Source organism: Mustela erminea, chromosome 6 (genome assembly GCF_009829155.1).
Source record: "Mustela erminea isolate mMusErm1 chromosome 6, mMusErm1.Pri, whole genome shotgun sequence".
Taxonomy (NCBI): Eukaryota; Metazoa; Chordata; class Mammalia; order Carnivora; family Mustelidae; genus Mustela; species Mustela erminea.
Window position 1 is genome coordinate 140,387,071 of NC_045619.1, and position 20,115 is coordinate 140,407,185.

The 20,115-nt window shown below is 56.5% G+C and overlaps 1 protein-coding gene, 1 long non-coding RNA gene and 1 pseudogene across 2 annotated transcripts; all 3 read left to right on the forward strand.

Annotated features, from left to right (window-relative positions):
* The first annotated feature begins 630 nt into the window (after window positions 1-630).
* On the forward strand, window positions 631-10,802 carry ANKRD16 (ankyrin repeat domain 16). Its single transcript, XM_032349835.1, has 7 exons — window positions 631-971; window positions 3,313-3,533; window positions 4,922-4,964; window positions 7,415-7,523; window positions 7,819-7,980; window positions 8,797-8,875; window positions 10,185-10,802. Exons 1-7 carry the CDS (start codon window positions 652-654, stop codon window positions 10,340-10,342), a joined length of 1,092 nt encoding a protein of 363 aa, XP_032205726.1. The 5' UTR covers window positions 631-651; the 3' UTR covers window positions 10,343-10,802.
* A 130-nt stretch (window positions 10,803-10,932) lies between these two features.
* Window positions 10,933-13,614, forward strand: LOC116594437. The gene is made up of 2 exons (XR_004287221.1): window positions 10,933-11,509; window positions 13,262-13,614. It is a non-coding gene; the product is annotated as an uncharacterized LOC116594437 (long non-coding RNA).
* Window positions 13,615-14,853: 1,239 nt separating this feature from the next.
* Window positions 14,854-16,278, forward strand: LOC116593645 (annotated as a pseudogene).
* Window positions 16,279-20,115: the final 3,837 nt, after the last annotated feature.

Here is a 20,115-nt window from a genome sequence, read left to right on the forward strand (position 1 = left end):
CGCCGCCAGGGCCGACGGACTGCTCGCACGTCCAATCGGAACGGCACGCGCAGGGGGCGTGCTGACGGACTGCTTCAGCGACCAATAGGAGCGCGCGCGCCCAGGGGGCGCGGCCACCGCCGGCGGACCGCGCCCCGCCCGCGCTTCCGCTGGGGCCGAGGAGGCGAGTGGAAACTTTCCCAGAGTTCCTCCGAGCTCCCGCGGACCCGAGCAGGGGTCGCGGCGGGGCGGAGGGGGCCGGCGGAGGTTGGGCGGGGGAGGGGCGGAGGGTGGGGACGCGCGGGGCCCCACCCCCTCCCTGAGAGCCGGCGGCTGCCCGGAGACTTGAGGGCGGCGGTCCCGGCCCCCTCGGGTGCCGCCCGGCGCCGGCTCCCCCTCCTCCTCGTCCTCCCCGCGGCGGGCGTCTGTCGGGGCCGGGCGGATCGTGCCGCCGCGCGGAGCGGACGCGGCCCGGGGCAGGCCGGGCGGCAGCACCCCTCACCCCTGGTGTGGCGCCCGCAGACGCAGCCCCGGCGGGCGGCCGCCTGCGGACGAGTAGTCAGCTGGAGGGCCGCCCCCGCACGGGGCCGCGGGCGTCGGGGCGTCCCGGGGGCCGCGGGGGGCAGGGCTGGCGGCCCGCACGCCCCCGCCCCCCCACCCGCGCCCGCGCCCATGGCTGAGCGCGGGGCCCCGCGGCGGCTGCACCGGCTGGTGCGGGAGGGCCGGCTGTGCGCCCTGCGGGAAGAGCTGCGGGGAGCCGGGCGCGCGGGCTGCGCGGGGCCTGCCGGGGACACCCTCCTGCACTGCGCCGCCCGCCACGGGCACCGGGACGTGCTGGCCTATCTGGTCGAGACCTGGGACATGGACATCGAGGCCGCCGACCGAGACTACAAGCGGCCGCTGCACGAGGCCGCCTCGCAGGGCCACCGGGACTGCGTGCTCTACCTGCTGGGCAGAGGAGCCGCGGTGGACTGCCTCAAGAAAGCCGACTGGTAGGTGGCCGGGTTCCCCAAAGACACCCCCCGCCCCGTTCCCCGCAGAGTCACGGATCCCCGTGGACTTTTCCGCCTTGACACCGGAGCGTCTGAACCTGGCCCTGGAGGACAGATCAGCCTCTGCGAACAGCGGGGTACCCTTGGGGAGTTAACTGTTCCCAGTCCTGTCCAAACCCTTTCTTTCCCTTTAGAGAACAGTCTGGAACGCGATCGCACCGCGAATCGTCTGTGCTGCCTGCAGCAGGGCCACGCCGGGCTGGGTCATGACTCCGCCAGTAACGTTGTTCTGGCTCGTCCCTCTGGAGCAGAGGCTCACAGAAGGCCGCGAAGAAATGTTCAGGGAAGCCCCGTGAGCCCCTCCCTCAGTCTCCCCCAAAGTTACGGTCTCACACTGCTGCAGTGCAGTACCAAGACGAAGGAACCGACATCGCCACAACCCGTGTATTTTACCGCTTCCAGGACGTGTGTGTGGTTTTATCTCACAGATAGCCTTGCGTGAGCAGGTCCACAGACCAGACGTTCCGTGGTTACCATCACGCACACCAACTGCTCTTTGTTAGACGGACATAGTTTCCAGTACCTCTGTGTGGGGCTCCTGGAAGTGATGACATCCTAAGAGTCGTAACCTAATGAAGTTCCTGCCTGCGGGTGATTTCTGATCTGATGTCACTTTGAACCCCACTGGCTACACGGATAGTTAAGTAATGTGCTGTCTTGCCTGCTGGAAATGGGGGGTCAGCCCGCTTGATTGAGCACAAGACTAGTTTTCTTCTGCTGCTGGCCAACTGGTCTAAAGACCACTCCAACAGACGTAAGACCTCATACATGGCTCAGAACAATTCTGTGGCTAGTGGACTGGCCTCTCTGCAAAAAACCATTAAAGAGGCAACGTTCATTGGAGTCTGTATGTGGGAGGTATAATTGCAGTGAGTTGTTTTTTTTTTTTTAAGATTTTATTTATTTATTTGACAGATAGATCACAAGTAGGCGGGGGGGGGGGGGGGGCGGGGGGAGCAGGCTCCCTGCTGAGCAGAGAGCCTGATGTGGGGCCGATCCCAGGACCCTGAGATCGTGACCTGAGCTGAAGGCAGAGGCTTAAGCCACTGAGCCACCCAGGTGCCCCGAGGTGAGATATTTTTGCCCGTTCTCACCTTTCTGGCTTTGCAATACCTTCCTGCTTTTTTAACCATCCTGCCTTGCTCAGGATTTATTCCCTCTGTGATGTCCTTCTGGAAGATTCCAGCCTTCATTTATCTGGGTTCCTCCCTCTTAATTTCGTATTCACTCTTCTTACTACATCCCCCTGCCAAAAATATTGGTAATTAGTTAATATCATAGAAATCTTAGAAGACAGATCCTAGATGCAGCCTGTGAGGTATCCTCGGTATAGTGAGTTCCTGCTGTGTGCCTGACACAGGTCCTAACCCCAGGAATCAGGAGGTAAATAAGACCTGCCCTTGCTTTCTGGGAGTTATGTCTCCCATGTTTTGCACATGAGAAACCAGAAGCTCATGGTATAGAAATGTCTCACCCAAGAACATTTATGAAAAAAGGAAGGCTAGAATCACTTTCCTTCTTATTAACGTAGTTTATTCCCGTAATTGTGGACACAAGACTGTTCAGAAACTTGTTATAATCACTCTGTTCCATTTGTGTCTCCAAGGTATGCTCCGCGTGGGTAGGCACTGTATCACATGTTCTTTTTTAGCCTTTTTTTCAGCACACTTTAACTAATAAACAATTACTGATTAAAGTGAATGGAGTAAGTGCAGCAGAGTACCTTTAACACAAATATTATTCAAGACGGGGCGCCTGGGGGCTCAGCCGGTGAAGCGTCTGCCTTCCGCTCAGGTCATGTTCCCAGGGTCCTTGAATAGAGCCCCACCTCGGGCTCCCTGCTCAGCGGGGAGCCTGCTTCTCCCTCTACCCCTCCTTCTGCTTGTGCCTGCTTTCTCTTTCTCTTTCTCCCAAATAAATAAATAAAATCTTTAAAAAATACATTATTCTAGACAAACTGCCAATGGTTTTCATTAACTCAGTTTGTCTCTGTCTCAGTTTGGTCCCACAGTTTAAACTGGCCCGGAAGCAGGTTTGCCTCCTCAGTAATCCCCTCCTGCAGGCACACCTACATCCTAGTTTCTTTCCCTTTCTATTTCTCCCAGAGCCTCACGGTGGCCAGAAAAGTTGCCGCTCCACGCAGATTTGCTGCTTCTCAGACCCCTGAGTCCTCTAGGTTTTCCACCCCTGCCAAGGGCATGTGCCTTTCGGAACACCCAGCCGCGCACTTGTAATGTCTCAGCTGCCCTTCCGTCTGACAGTTTCTCCTGATTGGCCTTAGGACTCCTTTGATGATGGCCTGCACAAGGAAGAATCTGGAGGTGGTCCAGGACCTCGTGGAACATGGCGCCGACCCACTGCTGAAGAACAAAGACGGCTGGAACAGTCTCCACATCGCCAGCCGAGAGGGCGACCCTCTGATCCTCCAGTACTTGCTCTCCGTGTGCCCCACCGCTTGGGAGACGGAGAGCAAAATCGGGAGAACGCCGCTGCACACGGCAGGTATGGCCGGCAGCTCTGCAGGGGCGCAGGCACAGGTGCGCAGGCCGCTCCCCCGAGCCCGCAGAACACCTTCTGGTTAGGGGCCCCCACAGGGCTGCAGGGGTCTGTGAACTCGCGGGCCAGGAATAAGAGCAGCGTTGGGGTATTTCGGCACAGAATTTGTTCCTGCGGCTAATGGAATGTGGCCCATAACATGCCCTTTCTCGTATTCGTGTGTATCTGTCCTGTCCACCCCAGTTTGTCGGAAAGCTCATTCTGTTCTTCACTGTCTTTGACCTTGGGCAGGGGACTGAGTCTCTTAAGCAAATTTCCTCATCCCCAAAATAATGATGCTAATGATGCCCACGTCACAGGGTTGTTGTAGAGGTTAAGGAACACGATGTATCTAAGTCCCTTGACACACACTGAGCGCAGAACACACAGGCATGGCTATTTTCAGGATTATGTTTACGTTGTCACTGTTACCCGCAGGAGGAAAAGAGACAATATTTCCCTATATCTTCATCGATACCTACCACAGTGCTAATCTGTTTAAATAAATCCAGGAACTTGTAATTGAGTGCCTGCCTGAGTGTCTTTGACTTATCTAGTGATGATGTCAATAAAGATGTGGGATACAACTAATAATCCTTAAATCTGAATTATCTAGTCATAGATCATTTTAAATTACTGGAAAGCAGAAAGTGCTGTGATGGAAGACCCCATAGATAAAGACCTCAGGAGTCCAGGTCAAGAAATATGAAAAATGATCTGTAGCCTTCTGGATAGTACGTTGAATTAGAGTACAGGGCCTTGGTTTCTCAAAGCATCACTACTTGTGACATGATATAGTTTAGGAAATATTGTAGCTTCAGGGAGCAGTTAGGGACCAAGGAATTCTTTTTAAATCTTGATGGGTCAGTAGAAGAACTTTTCTCTGCTACGAATTGTTTGACTAGTTCCCCTAGAAATGATCAGCCCCTAGCCATTCACAGAAGAGAGTGGAGAACAGATAGTTGAAATCTTTATTACTGAGTGTCATTCTCTTTAGTAGGAGAATTACATTCCTCCTTATTTTCTCATGGATCATTATTAATATGTTTTACATTCCCTGGGCAAAAACTGACCGGCCCTAAGGATTTGCAGCACAACATTGGAGGAAAGTTTAGGACTGAGAATTCGCCATGGACGTGCTCACAAAGAGTGAGTTTGGCTAAGTGCCTGTTAAGTGAAAACATCGTCGTTACCAGTTACCTAGCTAAATTTTTCTTTTTCTGGGATGGTAACAGTGTCCTTGATTTAATTACTGTTTCCCATCAGTCCTAGCTAAAAGGCTGGGGCAGAGAGAGACGGAAGGAGGAGTTTTATACCTGCTCTGAACGCTCTGACTCTCTGCTCTCCTCTCCCAGCGATGCATGGCTGTTTAGACGCGGTGAAGGTGCTTCTCCAGAGGTAAGAACAAAACAGCAAATGGAGGAAAGGATTCACTAATTGTAACGGTTAATGTCGATGCTACAGGAAAAGCTCAGAAAAATAGCACAGAAAGAAACTCAAGCACCCAAAGAGAGACGAACAAAGGACATAACTCAAAGAATATAAAACAAAAATCGCTGAGTAACATGAGACAAGAAAAAATCACCCGTGTATCTGCTCGTTCAGCCAGTTTTCATAGGCTCAGTGCCTCAGCACCCACTAAGCACTATGCCAGATGCACGGGCCGCAAGAGAGGCTGGCCGGCACGGGTCCCCTCGGGGAGCTCGCACGCTGGCAGACGGGAGTCCCCGTTCACACCCTGCGAGCCCGAGGAGAACAAGGAGTCACGGGCTCCCTCCAGGAACATATGCCAGGATGACCCAACTGGGAGGGAGGAATCTTGGCCCCAGGGACAGTCAAGCTATGATCTGAAGAAGGCTGAGAGGGGGAGGCAGGGCCCCTTTCCAGACAGAGGTGACAGTCCCCGTGAATGCTCAGAGCCAAGGGAGAGCCTGGTGCTGTAGCAAACTGAAGGTCCGCGTGTGCGGGCGCGTCCGGAACAATGGGGGGAACAGGGCGCCGTGAGCAAAGGCCGGCGGTGGGCGGGCGGACCCGCACGATGCGAGGACTTGAGACTTTGTTGAGAGTACGCCGGGCCACGGAAGGGCTTTAAGCAGAGTGCAGAGCGGACAGTAATCAGTTTGCATTCTTCAGAGATCCTCGGGTTGGAAAAGAGGGAGTGGGTTGGGGGGGAGCAGGGGTGGGTGTCGCGAACAGCAGGAGGCCGCTGCCGTTCCCCGGGCGAGAGAGGGCGGCAGCTGGGCTGAGACACCGACTGCAGGGGTGAGGAGAAGGCCGCGGAGGTCCTTAGGAACCGAGTCAGTGGGTTCAGGTGAATCATTGGTCACGGGAATGAGGGAAGAGACGTCCAGGATGACAGGCTTCTCGCTGAGCCACTAGGGATGCCATTCGCTGGGACAGAGAGCACTGGAGGAGCAGCAGGTTTGCTGGGGGGTGATCATTTCCCTTCTGGATGCGATGAGTTGCGTGTCCCTGTGAGGCCCCCACGTAGAGATGTCGAGTGCCCAGCTGCCGACAAGATCCAGAGCCCACGGGAGGGGGATGAGCTGAGAAGCAGATGCGGGCATCATCGACCTAGAAATGACGACTGAACTCACGAGAGCGGAAGAGGTTATCTGAGCAGATACTGAGTAGTAAGAAGAGAACAGGACTTCACTGTGAGGTAGCAAAGGTCCTACTGTGGGTGGAGAGAAGACAGGCCTCCATGAGGTCATATCAAAGCTGTAATTGAAGTGAAGAAGGGAGAACCAGGGGCGCCTGGGAGGCTCAGTGGGTTAAGCCGCTGCCTTCGGCTCAGGTCATGATCTCTGGGTCCTGGGATCGAGTCCCGCATCGGGCTCTCTGCTCAGTAGGGAGCCTGCTTCCTCCTCTCTCTCTTCCTGCCTCTCTGCTTACTTGTGATCTCTCTCTCTGTGTCAAATAAAATAAAAAAGGCGGGGGGGACCAGTGCTCCAAGCAAAGAGAACCAGCACGTGCAAAGGCAGCAAAAAGCTGGGAAGCTGGAGGAGATGATAATGAGCAAAAAGAGGGTAGGAGACGTAGGACCATAACAAAGGTAGAATAGGTGGTAAGAGGGGCCCAGAAGGTACAACGGACAGGACCCTGAAGGAAAGGACAGAAGAAGAGAGGAGAGGTAGGAAAGGCAGAAGGTAGGTCAGGTAGGAGGCAGGACCAAGAAGGAAGTCGGACAGATAGGCCCGCAGAGGAGGTCGGAGCGGAAGACGGTAGGTCCACGCGGAGCTGGGACTGCGAGCAGGACCAGGGAGGCGGCCGGAGGCGGCAGGACGGGCGACTGTGAAGAGGGCGGGAGGGAGGGCGGTCCCACCGGAGGCTGAAGTAGGAAAAGGACTGGGAGGAACAAGAAGGCCCGGACAGGGGAGCAGTAGGGAAAGAAGAAGGCAGGATGCAGGGGAAGGTGGGCGGTGGGACTGAGAAGGTGGAAAAGCAGGACTGGGAAGGCGGTGGGAGCAGGAGGACGACCGGGAAGGAGGCAGGTGGCCCAGAGGAGCGTGGGGAGACGGGTCGATGCCGCTTTATCCTGACCCTGGGTCGCGAGCGTTTAGATTTTCCTCTGTGATTGGGAGATAAAGGTTTCAGGGAGGACTGGCCATACCCACGGTGGTCTGGTGGCTGTGAGAAGGGTTAGCAAGGCAGGAGCCACAGCGGGAGAAGGGGACCCAGACCTGAGATTTTGGTGACCGGTCACGAGGGGGAGAGGATGCCCACAAGCAGGGTGAGGAAGTCCGAGGAGGGGCTGAGCTTGGGAGCCAGGGACCGTGCTCCAGTCTCTGTGGCGTGCGTGGGCGGCGGAGACCCGTCTGACCTGCCGCTTTGGGTTCATGTGGCAGGTGCCTGTACGAAGCCGACCGTGCGGACAGGTGCGGGTGCACACCCTTCATGGACGCAATTCAGTGCGGCCACACGGCCGTGGCCAGGCTGCTGCTCGAACAGCACAAGGTACAGAAACAGTCCTTCCCGTGGGTCTCAGATCAGGGGTCAGTGTCACTGTGGGCGAGGAGGAGGCAGTCGTCCTTGTCTGGGGCCCCTGCGAGGGTCCCGTGTCGGGTGTGCGGGGAGCAATTAGGAGGAGGAGGGCCCAGCACGCTGCTGGTGCGCAGGAGTGACTGCCGGCCGCCCGCCAAGGGTGCCGTGGCCGGAGCGTGGTATCCCCCATGATCGGCCAGGGAGGCCGCGGGGCTCCGCTGGAAGGTCCCCGCTCCTCACACACGGCCTCCTCTCTCCGGCCCCCCAGGCTTGCTGGGCCACGCGGGATGCCCTGGGGATGCAGGCCATCCACAGGGCAGCCGTCACCGGGCAGAACGAGGCCCTCCGCTTCCTGGTGTCCGAGCTGGGCGCCGATGTGGACGCCAGGGCCGTACCCAGCCGCCTGACGCCGCTGCATTTCGCTGCTAAGGTTTGTCTCTCCGGGAAGACCTTCTCTCCGCGTGACGCGCCAGCTTTAGTTTGCACACGCCCTTGTTCCGTGTTCAGGAATAACGTTTGCAGCCCTACGAATCCCTACGTAAAGTCCTGCTGCTCTGTCCTTACAGTAGATTCCAGAAGGGAGCATTGCGGCCCCGGACGCTCGTTGCTTACAGCCCAGCTTGGAGTGTTAGGAGAGTTTGGTGGGTCTTCTCCAGCTGCACTGGCTGGCTGCCCCGACTGGCTTTCCCAGCAGCAGGAATAGTTATTTCCCGTGAGCGGCACTCTCCTGTCCCCCAGGAAGGCAGTGGAGAGATGAGGGGACCCACACCTGGCCGAGGCCATGGGGGATGGATGGGCCTCGCTGCCGTGATTCCGTGTCTCTCCGGTCCTCGCGGCCTGGCCGGTTGGACGGGAATCCCGTCAGGTGACACGTGCTGGGATGTGTGCTGTGACGGGCGTCCAGGAGGGGTCACGGTCTCCCTGTTTATCTTTGCTTTGAAATTCCAGCAAAGAGCGCGTTTGCTGGGAGAGATTCTAGAGCACGTATTCGGATGTCTGCTGCCGACTGTAGTCATGTAATTTGGCCTATGGAGTAGATCCTTTGTGTTTTCATAACCAAATGTTCCCAAAATCTGGATTTAACAGTTTACACTCGAACCTGAGAGCCACGTGGGTCTTCCTGTAGTTGTGAAAATTCCATTGTAGCAGCTGAGTATTTTAGAAAAAGTACGTGACCCGCATTAGTTGGTGTTGAAGGGCTCGTCGGGGCCCTCGTCCCAGGATAACAAGTGTACCTCACCCTCAGGAAGGACACGTGAGCACAGTCCAGCAGCTCCTGTCCCTGGGTGCCGACATCAACTCCAGAGACGAAAGGAAGCGATCAGGTACGGCTCCGTGTCCCGTGCGGCCGGGGAGTGACCAGTGATGGATGTATGACGCAGGGGCCTGGCTGTGGAACACGCTGGCTTCAGACGATCCCTCCGGCGGCTCGGCAGCCCGTCTTTGAAACAACGCGCTTGCGAAGCTCTGGAAATGTCGCTGTTGCCATGGCAGTGGCGGGGCCTGTGCTGGTCGCTGCTGTTCTGACCACTTCGCACCATGACCACGTGTGCGCCTGGAAGCACTGGCTGGTGGATTCAGTGGCCCCCAGTTCAGATTCTCCCGAGGCCATCTCTCTTTGGAGTGCGTTTGAAAACTAGAATCACTATAATTTCTTTTCAGGATTTATTTATGTATTTTAGGTGGTGGGAGTGTGCAGAGGGAGAGAGAACCCCAAGCAGGTTCCCCACGGAGCAGTGAGCCCAACGCGGGGCTCCATCCCAGGACTCTGAGATCATGACCGGGGCAGAAGGCAAACGCTTAACCAAGTCAGCCACCCAGCTGCCCCACAATAACCTTTTTTTTTTTTTTTAAAGATTTTATTTATTTATTTGACAGACAGAGATCACAGTAGGCAGAGAGAGAGAGAGAGGAGGAGGAAGCAGGCTCCCCGCTGAGCAAAGAGCCCGATGCGGGGCTCAATCCCAAGACCCTGGGATCATGACCTGAGCTGAAGGCAGAGGCTTTAACCCATTGAGCCACCCAGGTGCCCCCCACAATAACCTTTTAAACGTGAGGCTCAGAAAGCTTTTCAGAGCTAATTCTTTAGACTCGGGTTAGAATAAGCCTCTGCAAACGTTGGGTGCACCACGGTGTCTGGCAAGCGTCTGTGATGCTCAGGAGCCATGTCCAAGGCTACGAGGACGGTCCCTACGTGCAGGGACACGAGTCTGTCTGCAGGACACAGGATCCTAGGCCTCGCAGCACCAGGAACCTGGAGCCCTGATTCCCAAAGGGAAGCAAGTGTCCGTTTGTTCATCGTGTCATTCTCATTCATGGCAGTGTTTTTACTGACGCAGAGAATTCACAGAACCTTTAAAACGGCTTCTGGGCCATTTAAAGTTGCCTGTTCGTGAACCTGCTTCATTGCTTGAGACAAAAATCTCTTACGTTCTCTCACTGGCTGATACTTATAAAGCCATTTCCAACCCAGTCAGGTTAAAAAGGAAAATGCTCTGATCCCGAAGAGGCAGGGGTACCGGGAGGAGTCGCAGAAACATGGGAGAAGGATTGGTTTGGGGATGTAGCCGCTCGCCAGGCGGGCACCGCTGCGGGGTCCTGCTCCAAGTCCGTGTGGCTTCTGTGTCCCCGCAGCCCTGCACCTGGCCTGCGCCGGCCAGCACGCAGCCTGTGTCAGGCTCCTGCTGCAGTCTGGGCTGAGCGACTCTCCGGACGCCTCGGGTGCCCTGGCTCAGCAGCTGGCTCGCCGCGTGGACGTCCTCCAGTGCTTCGACCGCTGCCCTGAGACCTGACAGTGCTTCTGAGCGAGGACGACAGGCGTGGTGACCACATCCTGCTGCTGCGGTCGTCAGGATCCCCAGCCAGCGGGCCGTGAGGACGCCGGCTCCCGAGCCCGTGACCCGCACGCAGAGACTTCGTGACCCGGATTCGGCTTTTTCTGCCCTTTGAGGGGAGTTAGGGGATGTTCTGGAGTCGGTGTCTGGAGCCCTCAGGGAAGCAGGTGGCCCGTGTGACTGTAACACAGTATGAGTTCACGTAACTATGTCATGTGTTTTGTGGGTAATGTCGTGGGGGGAGGCCAGGGCGAGGATGTTGACGGTGCGGGGGCCGGAAGCACAGCTGGCCACTGCTTCCTTCCTTCCTGCCTCGCTTCTTGGTTCATTACGGTGGTTTCGCTCTGGTTTTGGAGCCTGAAAGGGACGCCTGCCCAGACATACATAAGGAAATAATGGAAATATTTGTACTTTCTAAGCGCTGCTGGTTAAGCTATGTTTATTGTTTTGTGTTTTTAAAGATTTTATTTATTTGATAGAGATCACAAGGAGGCAGAGGCAGGCAGAGAGGAGGAAGCAGGCTCCCTGCTGAGCAGAAACCCCCAAATGGGGCTTGATCCCAGGACCCTGAGATCATGACCGGAGCCGAAGGCAGAGGCTTTAGCCCACGGAGCCACCCAGGCACCCCTGAGCTTTTTGTTTTAATCTTGAGGTTACTTTTATTTAGTGGTTCTGCGTGGGCTGTCTTCAGATAACAAACACACCTAAGAGATGCAGCTGCGAGAGTCCCACTGGAAGAATGGCCTTTGTTCTGCAAGCGCTGGCCGCACTTCCTATCCGGAGCCCCTGCCCACTGCAGCCTGGGCGCGTTGAGGACACTTGACTCTGTAACCAAAAGTTCTGGAGCAGTTTACACAAATCAAAGGGAGGCTGCGTGCTTAGACCTTCGGATTCTTTTCCTTTTTCCTTTTGGGGGAAAGTGATAAAAATCATCTTCTCTGGGTCACAAAGAATAGTTAATCCAGGTTGGTCTTTGGAAATGACACGCGTCGGGCACAGGCCAGACTCGATCCTCTGCTGGTCGCGAGCCGGTCAGGACTGACTGCACGCTGGCCCGGCCTGATCGTCGTGCTGGCGGGGGAAGGAGTGAGACTTTCCAGTTCTCCGTCATCGCGGACAGCACAGGTTGGTTCCCAGTGCAACAGCCAGCATTTGCTGGTGTCATCTGTCTCGTGACCTCTGAGTGGCGTCCAGTGCGACCCACGCCAGTCCAAGCTTTGGTTCCTGCTGCTTTGGAGATAACCCGTGTCGCTGCCCTTTGGGTCTGAAGATGGTCCTGCTACCCGCAGGGGGATCAGAGGGGCATTGGGGGCGCCGGCCGCCCTCCCCGCTCACACGCACGCAGCTTCCCATCGCGGCGGCTCGAGTGGGGTCCCCACACACCTCCAGCTGTGTGTCTGCTTCACCAACCAGCATGAGGCCGCGTTTTCGCTCCCCACACGTTCCCGACTCCATTCTGTGGTGTAGACCGTGGCTGCTGAAGCTTCTGGAGGACCAGAGACCACAGTGTCGACGCCAGTGGTGTTGATTGTGGCGAAGGGGGCAGGGACGGTCCAGGAACCACCCGCCCCTGGGGTCACCTCGCCAGGAGTGAGTTGCACCCTCACTTCCGAATCGTGGGAGCTTGAGTCCACCTCCAGGGAGGCCCCACCAGGCCACCCGATCTGAAACCCTGACCCCCCCTTCCCCCGTCCCTGCTTGTTTGCTCCTTGTTAGCCCTGACCGGCCACACGTGTGGGTCCTGCTCTCCGTTTCCTCCGTCTCCGCGACGCGACAGGAGCGTGAGCTCCGGGCGGGACTTTGTCTGCCGATTTTATTGGTACAACTTAAAAGCAGAGGAGAGCAAGCACTTAAATACAATTTATGGTTAACAGAAAAAAACACTGCAGAGAGCTGTTCAAAGACCACACCAAGTTGTCTGCATCATTAATTTCCAGTGTTTCACAATTATTAAAATACATAGCTACATATCCCTGTAAGATAAAAAATACCTTTCCCCCTGAATTACACTGGGGTCAGGGCAGTAACACAAAGCTACTGACCCAACAGTTCAAGTGTGTGCAGCAAATGTCTTAGCCACTTCTTTCATATAGCTATACAATTAAAAACTAAACAAGGAGCTAGGTGGTTGCAGAAAATAAAAATCAAAATATTATTGTGCTCATTTAATAAAAGAAAAACCCTGATGAAAAATTATGTGCCAAGAAGCTTAGACTATAAAGATTTTTATTGCATTTTTAGGTAACCTGGAAGTTCTTATCCTGAAGGGGAAAAGTTGGTTTTCAAAACTACCTGAACAGATACTAAAGTGCTTTATTAATTGGCTGGCTTCACAAAGATTTCCTGGAATCTTTGTTCACTCGCTGTCTACACGGCCCGGACGGTGTTTAAGTTATTGTGTGGCCCATGTGTGAGTGGGGGTTCGTACTTCTGGAACACGTGCTGTGTCCTGGACGCGGTGCTGAGTGCTGGACCCACATGCCCTCTCTGTGCCCCCCCACCCCATTTCAACTCCACCTTGGGCACCCTTTCTCCGCCAGACTTGGGCACCAGCCCCCAACTCACACACACTGCCCCTCCGCGGGGTGACCGGGCCTCACTACCCGACAGGTGGGTCAGTAGCCCTCGGTCACAGTCCTCTCACTTCAGGGGTCTGAGTCCTTCCTGCCCTCTAGAAGCCCGGCCCCCACCACGGCTGATGACACACGCCTGGGTTTTTCTGGCTTTTCCTGTAAGCTGGGATGCCCCTGCGTGTGCGGCCCCTGGCCTTCTGGTCTGTTCTGGGGCCCACCTCTGCGGGGACACTCCACCCCTGTGACCCTGGCCCGTTCTCGACCTTGCCACACCCAGTTTATCCCAAACCGACTTTCTCCGTAGGCTGCTTGCACATGAACCCGACTGGCCACCACGTCGATGTCCCTGCAGTTCAGTGTCTCTCTGTGAGCCCTCCGACCATCATGCAGACCGCGGTGGTGTCGGCCTGCTGACGGTGCCCCCACCCCCTGGGCCCGCCCTCCTCGGCCCCTCCCCCACACGACGGTCCCAGAGCTCTCACCAAGGTGATCGGGGCGCTGACCCCTGACGTGTTTTCCCACCCATCTCCTCAAGGGCTGTTGACTGGTCCTGCACGCCCCCCTGACCCAGCGTGAGGGTTTGTTCCTAAGACCAATAGGGGCAGAAGCCTCTGGAAGGAGATAGAAATAAGTAAAAATTGTAATCCCTTGAAAATAGCCACAGCCTAACATATATTACGGTGAAAAAAATGTGCAAGAAAATATTCACAAGACAAAATAAAAAGGAGATCTCAAAGCAGAAAAGAAATTACACACGTCAGGCCAAAAATGGAGAATTCCATGAAGGGACATCAGGTGCCCCCGGCTTGTGATTCCCACTCTGCCCCGCACTGCTGGAGGCCGCCAGCAGGGGGCAGACCTGAGAGCGGGCCGTGGGGTCCCTCCGGCTGGCAAGGCTCGCCGAAGGTTCCAGTGGTGACGGAGAAACAGAAATCACCTATTTCCCACCGCCCGGAAACAACCCTTACTTCCTCCTGCCTGTACTGTATGTTGGAGGTGAGGCTGCGCACAGTCTCCCCTAGCTTTAGGTCAACAGCATATGCTGACACTGCAAAACTCTGCATACCTTTTATTTTAATCACTAACGCTTCTCGGTGTTGCTGCCGTATCTATTCTGACACTGTCATTCTTGTTTTGCTTTGGTAAGAGCGGAACTGGGACATCCGTGCAGCCCTTGGACTCGGCAGGAGCAGAGGCAGGGGTGTCAGAACTGACAATGGCTCAGGTCTGATCCCAGGTCAGGGCCGTGTGGGGCTGGGAGTTGGAGGGGCCGGTGGGGACAGGGGACTGCTGGGTCCAAGCAGGCCTCACTCTTGAGCTGCTGAGTGGTGACAAGAAAGGAAAGGTAGAAAGACCGTTGAACAGCACAGGTTTTCTCAGAAAGGGTGAGACCCCAGTGTTTCAGGCTCAGATAAGGGCTGAGTTCGTTGGGTCCAGGCTCTGCGGGATGTGGGGAAGGAAGGGGAAGGGAGCCTGAAAGCCCCAGGGCTTGGGATGCCAGGATCAGGATCAGGATCAGGATCGGGAGCACACGAGAAAGAAGACGGGATGACGAGGGGAAGTTTCCAGGGCAACTGCGTGCGTGTCTCGTGTAGCATCAGTATTTTGTGGGTGTGGGGTTGGTGGAGCACGTGTGTCGGTGTGAACTTACAGTCGGAGCATTTATGGGCTTTTCAAAACTGCTTCCCGTGGGGCGCCTGGGTGGCTCAGTGGGTTAAGCCGCTGCCTTCGGCTCAGGTCATGATCTCAGGGTCCTGGGATCGAGTCCCGCATCGGGCTCTCTGCTCAGCGAGGAGCCTGCTTCCTCCTCCCTCTGCCTGCCTCTCTGCCTACTTGTGATCTCTCTCTGTCAAATAAATAAATAAAATCTTTAAAAAAAAAAAAAAAACTGCTTCCTGGAGCCAGCAAGGGTGTGGAAGGCGTCACTGCCTGGAGGCTAATATGGTCCTTACGCAGAGGGGATGAGGTGGAAGTGAGGGCCCAGCGGTGGCGGGAAGGACTTGCTGGGCGTGCGGGATGGAAGCCGGTCACAGCCTGTCCAGAGTCTTGGTTCCAGTGACCGGCCCAGAGAAGAGCCCTGGAGAGAGATCACGTGCCTCTGCTGCTCGCTGGGCCTCTGCCCCATCTCTGAAGGGCCCCATGGACTCTGGTGTGAGGGGCTCCCGGGTCCCTGAAGCCACATCTGGGGATACATCTGTCCCACCCCGTCCTGCCCCGTTCCGGGCGTTGTCACAGGGTGGGGAGACGGCGGAGCGTGGTTTTCGGGACGGGCCAGAACCAGGCTGCCGGGATTCGGATGCAGTCTGATACCACCGTGTGACCTTGGGAAACTCATCTGGAACCTTCGAGGCCTGCTGTAGCAGGGGAGACAGACTGGACCCTGGCAACTAGTTACGGATGTGAAACGTCGGGGAGTGGGAGTTCTGGGAAGGAAAATAGAGCAGAGAAGGGGCAGGAAACGGCAGGGGCCGTGTGGGGGTCGCAGGGGGCCCTGAACAAAGTGTGTGGCCCTCTGGGGAGGACGCTCCGGGGGCAGCGAGACCAGCGTGCGAGACCGCGGCCCCTCCACGTGCAGGGAGGGCGAGATGCCACCAGCTGTGGCCGCCAACAGGAAGCCGGGCAACCAGGCCATTCGGGGCCATTCTACCGTGGGCAAGAAGGAGGAAGCCACAGGAGGCTGTGAGCCGCGGAGGGATGAAACCCTCCTGAGCTGGACCGGGACCGTTCAGAATGCCAGCTGGGGGCAAGAGCCTGGCAAGAGGACATCACACGAGCTCAGGTGAGGTGCCGCGGTGACAAGCGCCGGCCCACGGCCCCGTGTCCAGGGAGATCAGCAGCACTTACCCGTGACCCGGACGAGGAACGTGAGAGAAACAGGAGAGGTGCAGACCGGGCCTGAGTGAACCGAGAGTGGAATCGCCACACATCGGGCCGAGGAAGATGGACAGCGGGCGGGCAGGGGAGGAGTGTGGGAGTGGGCCTGGACGCTTGTTGGGCACGAGCTGCGCGATCCAGTGGGGCGTTAGACGGGAGCCGTGAGGTGTGGGTTTGCACCCCGGACAGGCTGCGGTGCTGGCATGGAGGCTGCCGGTCTGGCCAGCGGCGTGAGAGCCCCCTGCCCGGGAAATGCAGAAGGACATCGGCTGAGGCCCCTCGTCCTGCTCTCTGCAGCCACGTCAGCTGCTCGGCTGCGGGTGCAGAGAAGGCACAACATTGGGTTTTCTCAAGGTGGGCTAAGGGGGAACGCCGGGTGGGGTGGGGGGCTCATTGGTTAAGTGTCTGCCTTCGGCTCGGGTCATGATCCCAAGGTCCTAGGATCGAGTCCCACATTGGGCTCTCTGCCCGATGGGGAATCTGCTTCTCCCTCTGCCTCTGCTCCCCCTGCTTGTGCTCCCTCTCTCTCTCTCTGACAAATAAAATCTTTTAAAAGGCGGGGTGGTAAGTGGAGGAAAGGATGATTCCGCGCAGTATCCAGTTCATGGGGTACACCTCCAGCCTGCCGGTGCCCGCAGCTGCCGGCCGTCGGATACCCCGCCCTCAGGGAGAGGCCCCTCCCGGCCCTGCACACGGTGGTGAGGGCCCACGCCCCTGCCATGGCCTTGACCTCACTTCTTAGCTTCTCCAGACTCATTCCTTCTGCAAAATGAGGCAATAACATGCCAACTTCATGGAGTTGTCGGAAACTTTAACCAAGTCTCTGCGTGTAATACTCCGTGCTCGCCAAGCCCAGGACGAACAGGAGACGTCCGAGGTCCTCGAAGGCCAGGGGAGGCCACGGGAGCTCCCAGAGTGATGGGTCCTTCCAGGCTCCGGACTCCAATCTCTCCTCCACGTCTCTGCTGCACACTTGGTAGCTACGATCGCGTGGTTTGCCGCGTGTGGGGCTGCGTGAGCTCTGCTCGGGCCTGCTGAAGTCGACCCCGGCACCTGTCTCACTCCTGCAGCCCAGGAGCACCCCATGCCTGACCCGTGTCACACCTTCAGGGAATTCTTTGTGGATTTGAAATAAGCTTATCCGATGTAACTCTCATGCACCTTATTTAATGAGTTTTTATGATAAGAGTAATAAGCCTCTTCCTGGTGAAAAAGAATCCAGACAACAAGTAAAAATCCCCCCTCCAGCCTGTTCACTGACCTGAAGGAACCGCTGTTGGGGGCTTCCCAACCGGCGGCGGACCGGCGGGTTCTGATTACCTACCAGACCCTGTGCTTACTGCCGTGCCACTTCCGTGACGTACCAGCGCACCCTGGACGGGGCTTCTCACTCGTCCCCGCAGACCTGCCGCTTCTCTCTCCCACCGTGTCATTCACAGTGCTCCGTAATTTGCCCATAGACATTCAGGAGGCACCCAGGGGTTTTGAGAATCGCCGTTGTCAACAGCAGCACGGTGATCGCGGATCTCTGTGTCCTTCTGTGTAGAAGTGGAGGAGAAATTCCTAGACGCGGGTCAAGGACATGTTGTAAATGTGTGTGGCGGCGTGCAGCAGGGCCTGAGAACAGCACGCGTTCCAGCCGGTGTGAGGAATCAGAGGTTTACTGCAGTTGTGGGCTGCTGTGCAGAAACGTTGCAAGGTTCAAAGACAGGTTTTGGTCGAACATGAGGAATGACTTTCCAGAGCCATCCTGCAGACCTGGGCCTCGAGAAGTCCTACCTTCCTCGTCAGGCAAATCCCTGCTGGCCGGGCCGCTGCCCCTCGCCTGCCAGCTGCGGCAGCGTGCCGTCTAAGCTGCCATCGGGACGCGGAAGCGGTCAGGAAGTCTCCTGGAAACAAATCACTGATGACCGTCTGCTCCCAGGAGCGCCGGTTCCTCCCCAGACTCAAGCAGCAGAATCTAGCTCACATCCAGAAGTCCGGCTCTACCGGAGCCTAGGGGCCGTAGTTTATAACTCTCCTGCTTCTGTGATGTATGAGGTCACGTGAGAAGGAGGTTGGGATGCGCCTGGAGTGCCACACACCCACCACGCTGGATTTTGCCAAAATACCTTCCAGAATCCCTCCGCACGTGAAGGTGACTGAGTCTAACACGCCACCAGCAAAGCTGGGTCACCACACCTGATTTCTACTAACCTGGCTTAATAGCTCATTATTTCAAGTTTGTGTTTAATTATGGGTCAGATCAAAGATTCTTAGATCTGCTTATTGACTTTTTGTGTTTTTTATCTGTATTAGTTAGCTATTACCTGGTAACAAACTACCTCAAGGGGCTCCTGGGGGGCTCAGCTGGTTAAGCGCCTGACTCTGGATCTCAGCTCAGGTCATCATCTCAGGGTTCTGAGTTCAAGCCCCACATTGGGCTCCGTGGCTTAAAGCAACAGCTGTTAATTATTTCTCAAGAGTCTGTAGGTGGGGTGCCCGGGTGCCTCAGTCAGTTCAGCGTCCCACTCTTGGTTTCTGCGCACGTAGTGATCTCAGGGCCACGAGATCCAGCCCCATGTGGGCTCGGCGCTGCACTCAGTGGGGGTGTGCTTGGAATTCTCTCTCTGCCTCCCCTCCCCTCATCTCCGGCTGGCTCACCTGTGCTCTATTTCTCTCTCTCTCTCTAGTACCAAAAGAAAGAAAGAAAGAAAAGAAAGAAAGAAAGGAAGGAAGGAAGGAAGGAAGGAAGAAAGAAAGAAAGAAAGAAAGAAAGAAAACTCCACGGGTCATTGGGTGGTTTTGCTGATTCTGGCGGAACCCAACTGTGAGCTGGGCTCACTCGTGTGTCTCGGGTCAGCGGCCGGGCCGCGCCGGCTGGGACTCGCTGGCCTGATGGTCCTGACAGTGGCAGGGATCCAAGAGAGGAGGGAGGGCGACTCAGTGTGTTCCCCGCATCTGCTCTGTGCGTGCAGACACCCCTGCCACGTCAGCCAAAGCGGGCCCCGCGGCCAGGCAGCCAAGGGCAGCCTGAGTGCGTGAGGCCACCAGCCCACGCACACGGCAGACCAGCTTTGAGGGGGCCATTTATGGAAATCAGTCTTTTGCGTTATCTTTTGTCTCTTGTTTCGTGTCTTGCTGATTTGTAAGAGTCTTTTTATGTGCAGTAGCTTCACACAAAACGCAGAGAGTGACGATAAAATGTGGGCTGGGTGTTTGAAAGTAAAGACAAATGAAACGGGCAGCAACACCGCAGATGGGATGTCTAAAAAACAACCGTTCTCGTGGTGCGGACCCACGGAGGCTCCCTGGGTGGTGACGGAGGGGGCCCAGCTGGGATGCGAGGTGTTGTGCTTCCTCAGCCACATGCGGCCGCAGGGGAGCAACGCCCAGAGTTCTAGAGCTTCCCTCTGCGCGGCCCACGGCAGGCCCACGTTTCCCAAAAATCCACACTCAGCTAAGGTTCGGATGGACGCAGAAGGCCTTGGTGCCAATTCCAGCCTGGGGGCTGCTCCCTCCTGGGCTCAGAGCCCCGGGCCTCGTGCCCTTCCCTCCCCAAGTGACCCTGTGGACGGAAATCTCCCTGCAAGCGGAGAAACACGCTCCACACGCCAAGAAAGCAAGCTCATTTCTCTCCCAGGTAGAGCTTGGGCCAGACCAAGCTCCGACGAGTCAGCTCAGCTCAGACTCTGGGTGTCGGTGACCCGGATCCCCCTCCTGGGGCTGCTGCCATCCCGAACACGCGGCCTGTGTGGGGTCCAGGCCGGCTTACCCGCCTATGACGGGGACAAGGACGAAGGGAGGTCACGCCCCTTTTTTAAGGTGGCGTGTGTGTCATTTCCATTCACACTCACAATCTGCCTCCACCCTCAAGAGTCTAAAATCTGGGGCGCCTGGGTGGCTCAGTGGGTTAAGCCGCTGCCTTCGGCTCAGGTCATGATCTCAGGGTCCTGGGATCGAGTCCCGCGTCGGGCTCTCTGCTCAGCAGGGAGCCTGCTTCTTCCTCTCTCTCTCTCTCTCTCTGCCTGCCTCTCTGCCTAATTGTGATCTGTCTCTGTCAAATAAATAAATAAAATCTTTAAAAAAAAAAAAAAAGAATCTAAAATCTGAAAGCAGAACGACCCTTGGGGCGTCTGGTGGTGCATCTGGGGAACCATCCGACTCTTGATTCGGGTCAGGACAGGATCTCGGGCTGGTGGGCCCCGAGTCTGGCTCTACATTCAGCTGGGAGCTGGCCTGCGATTCTCTCTCTCCCTCTGCCCCTCTCCCCAGCCACGCTCGGGCGCACTCTCTCTTCCTCTC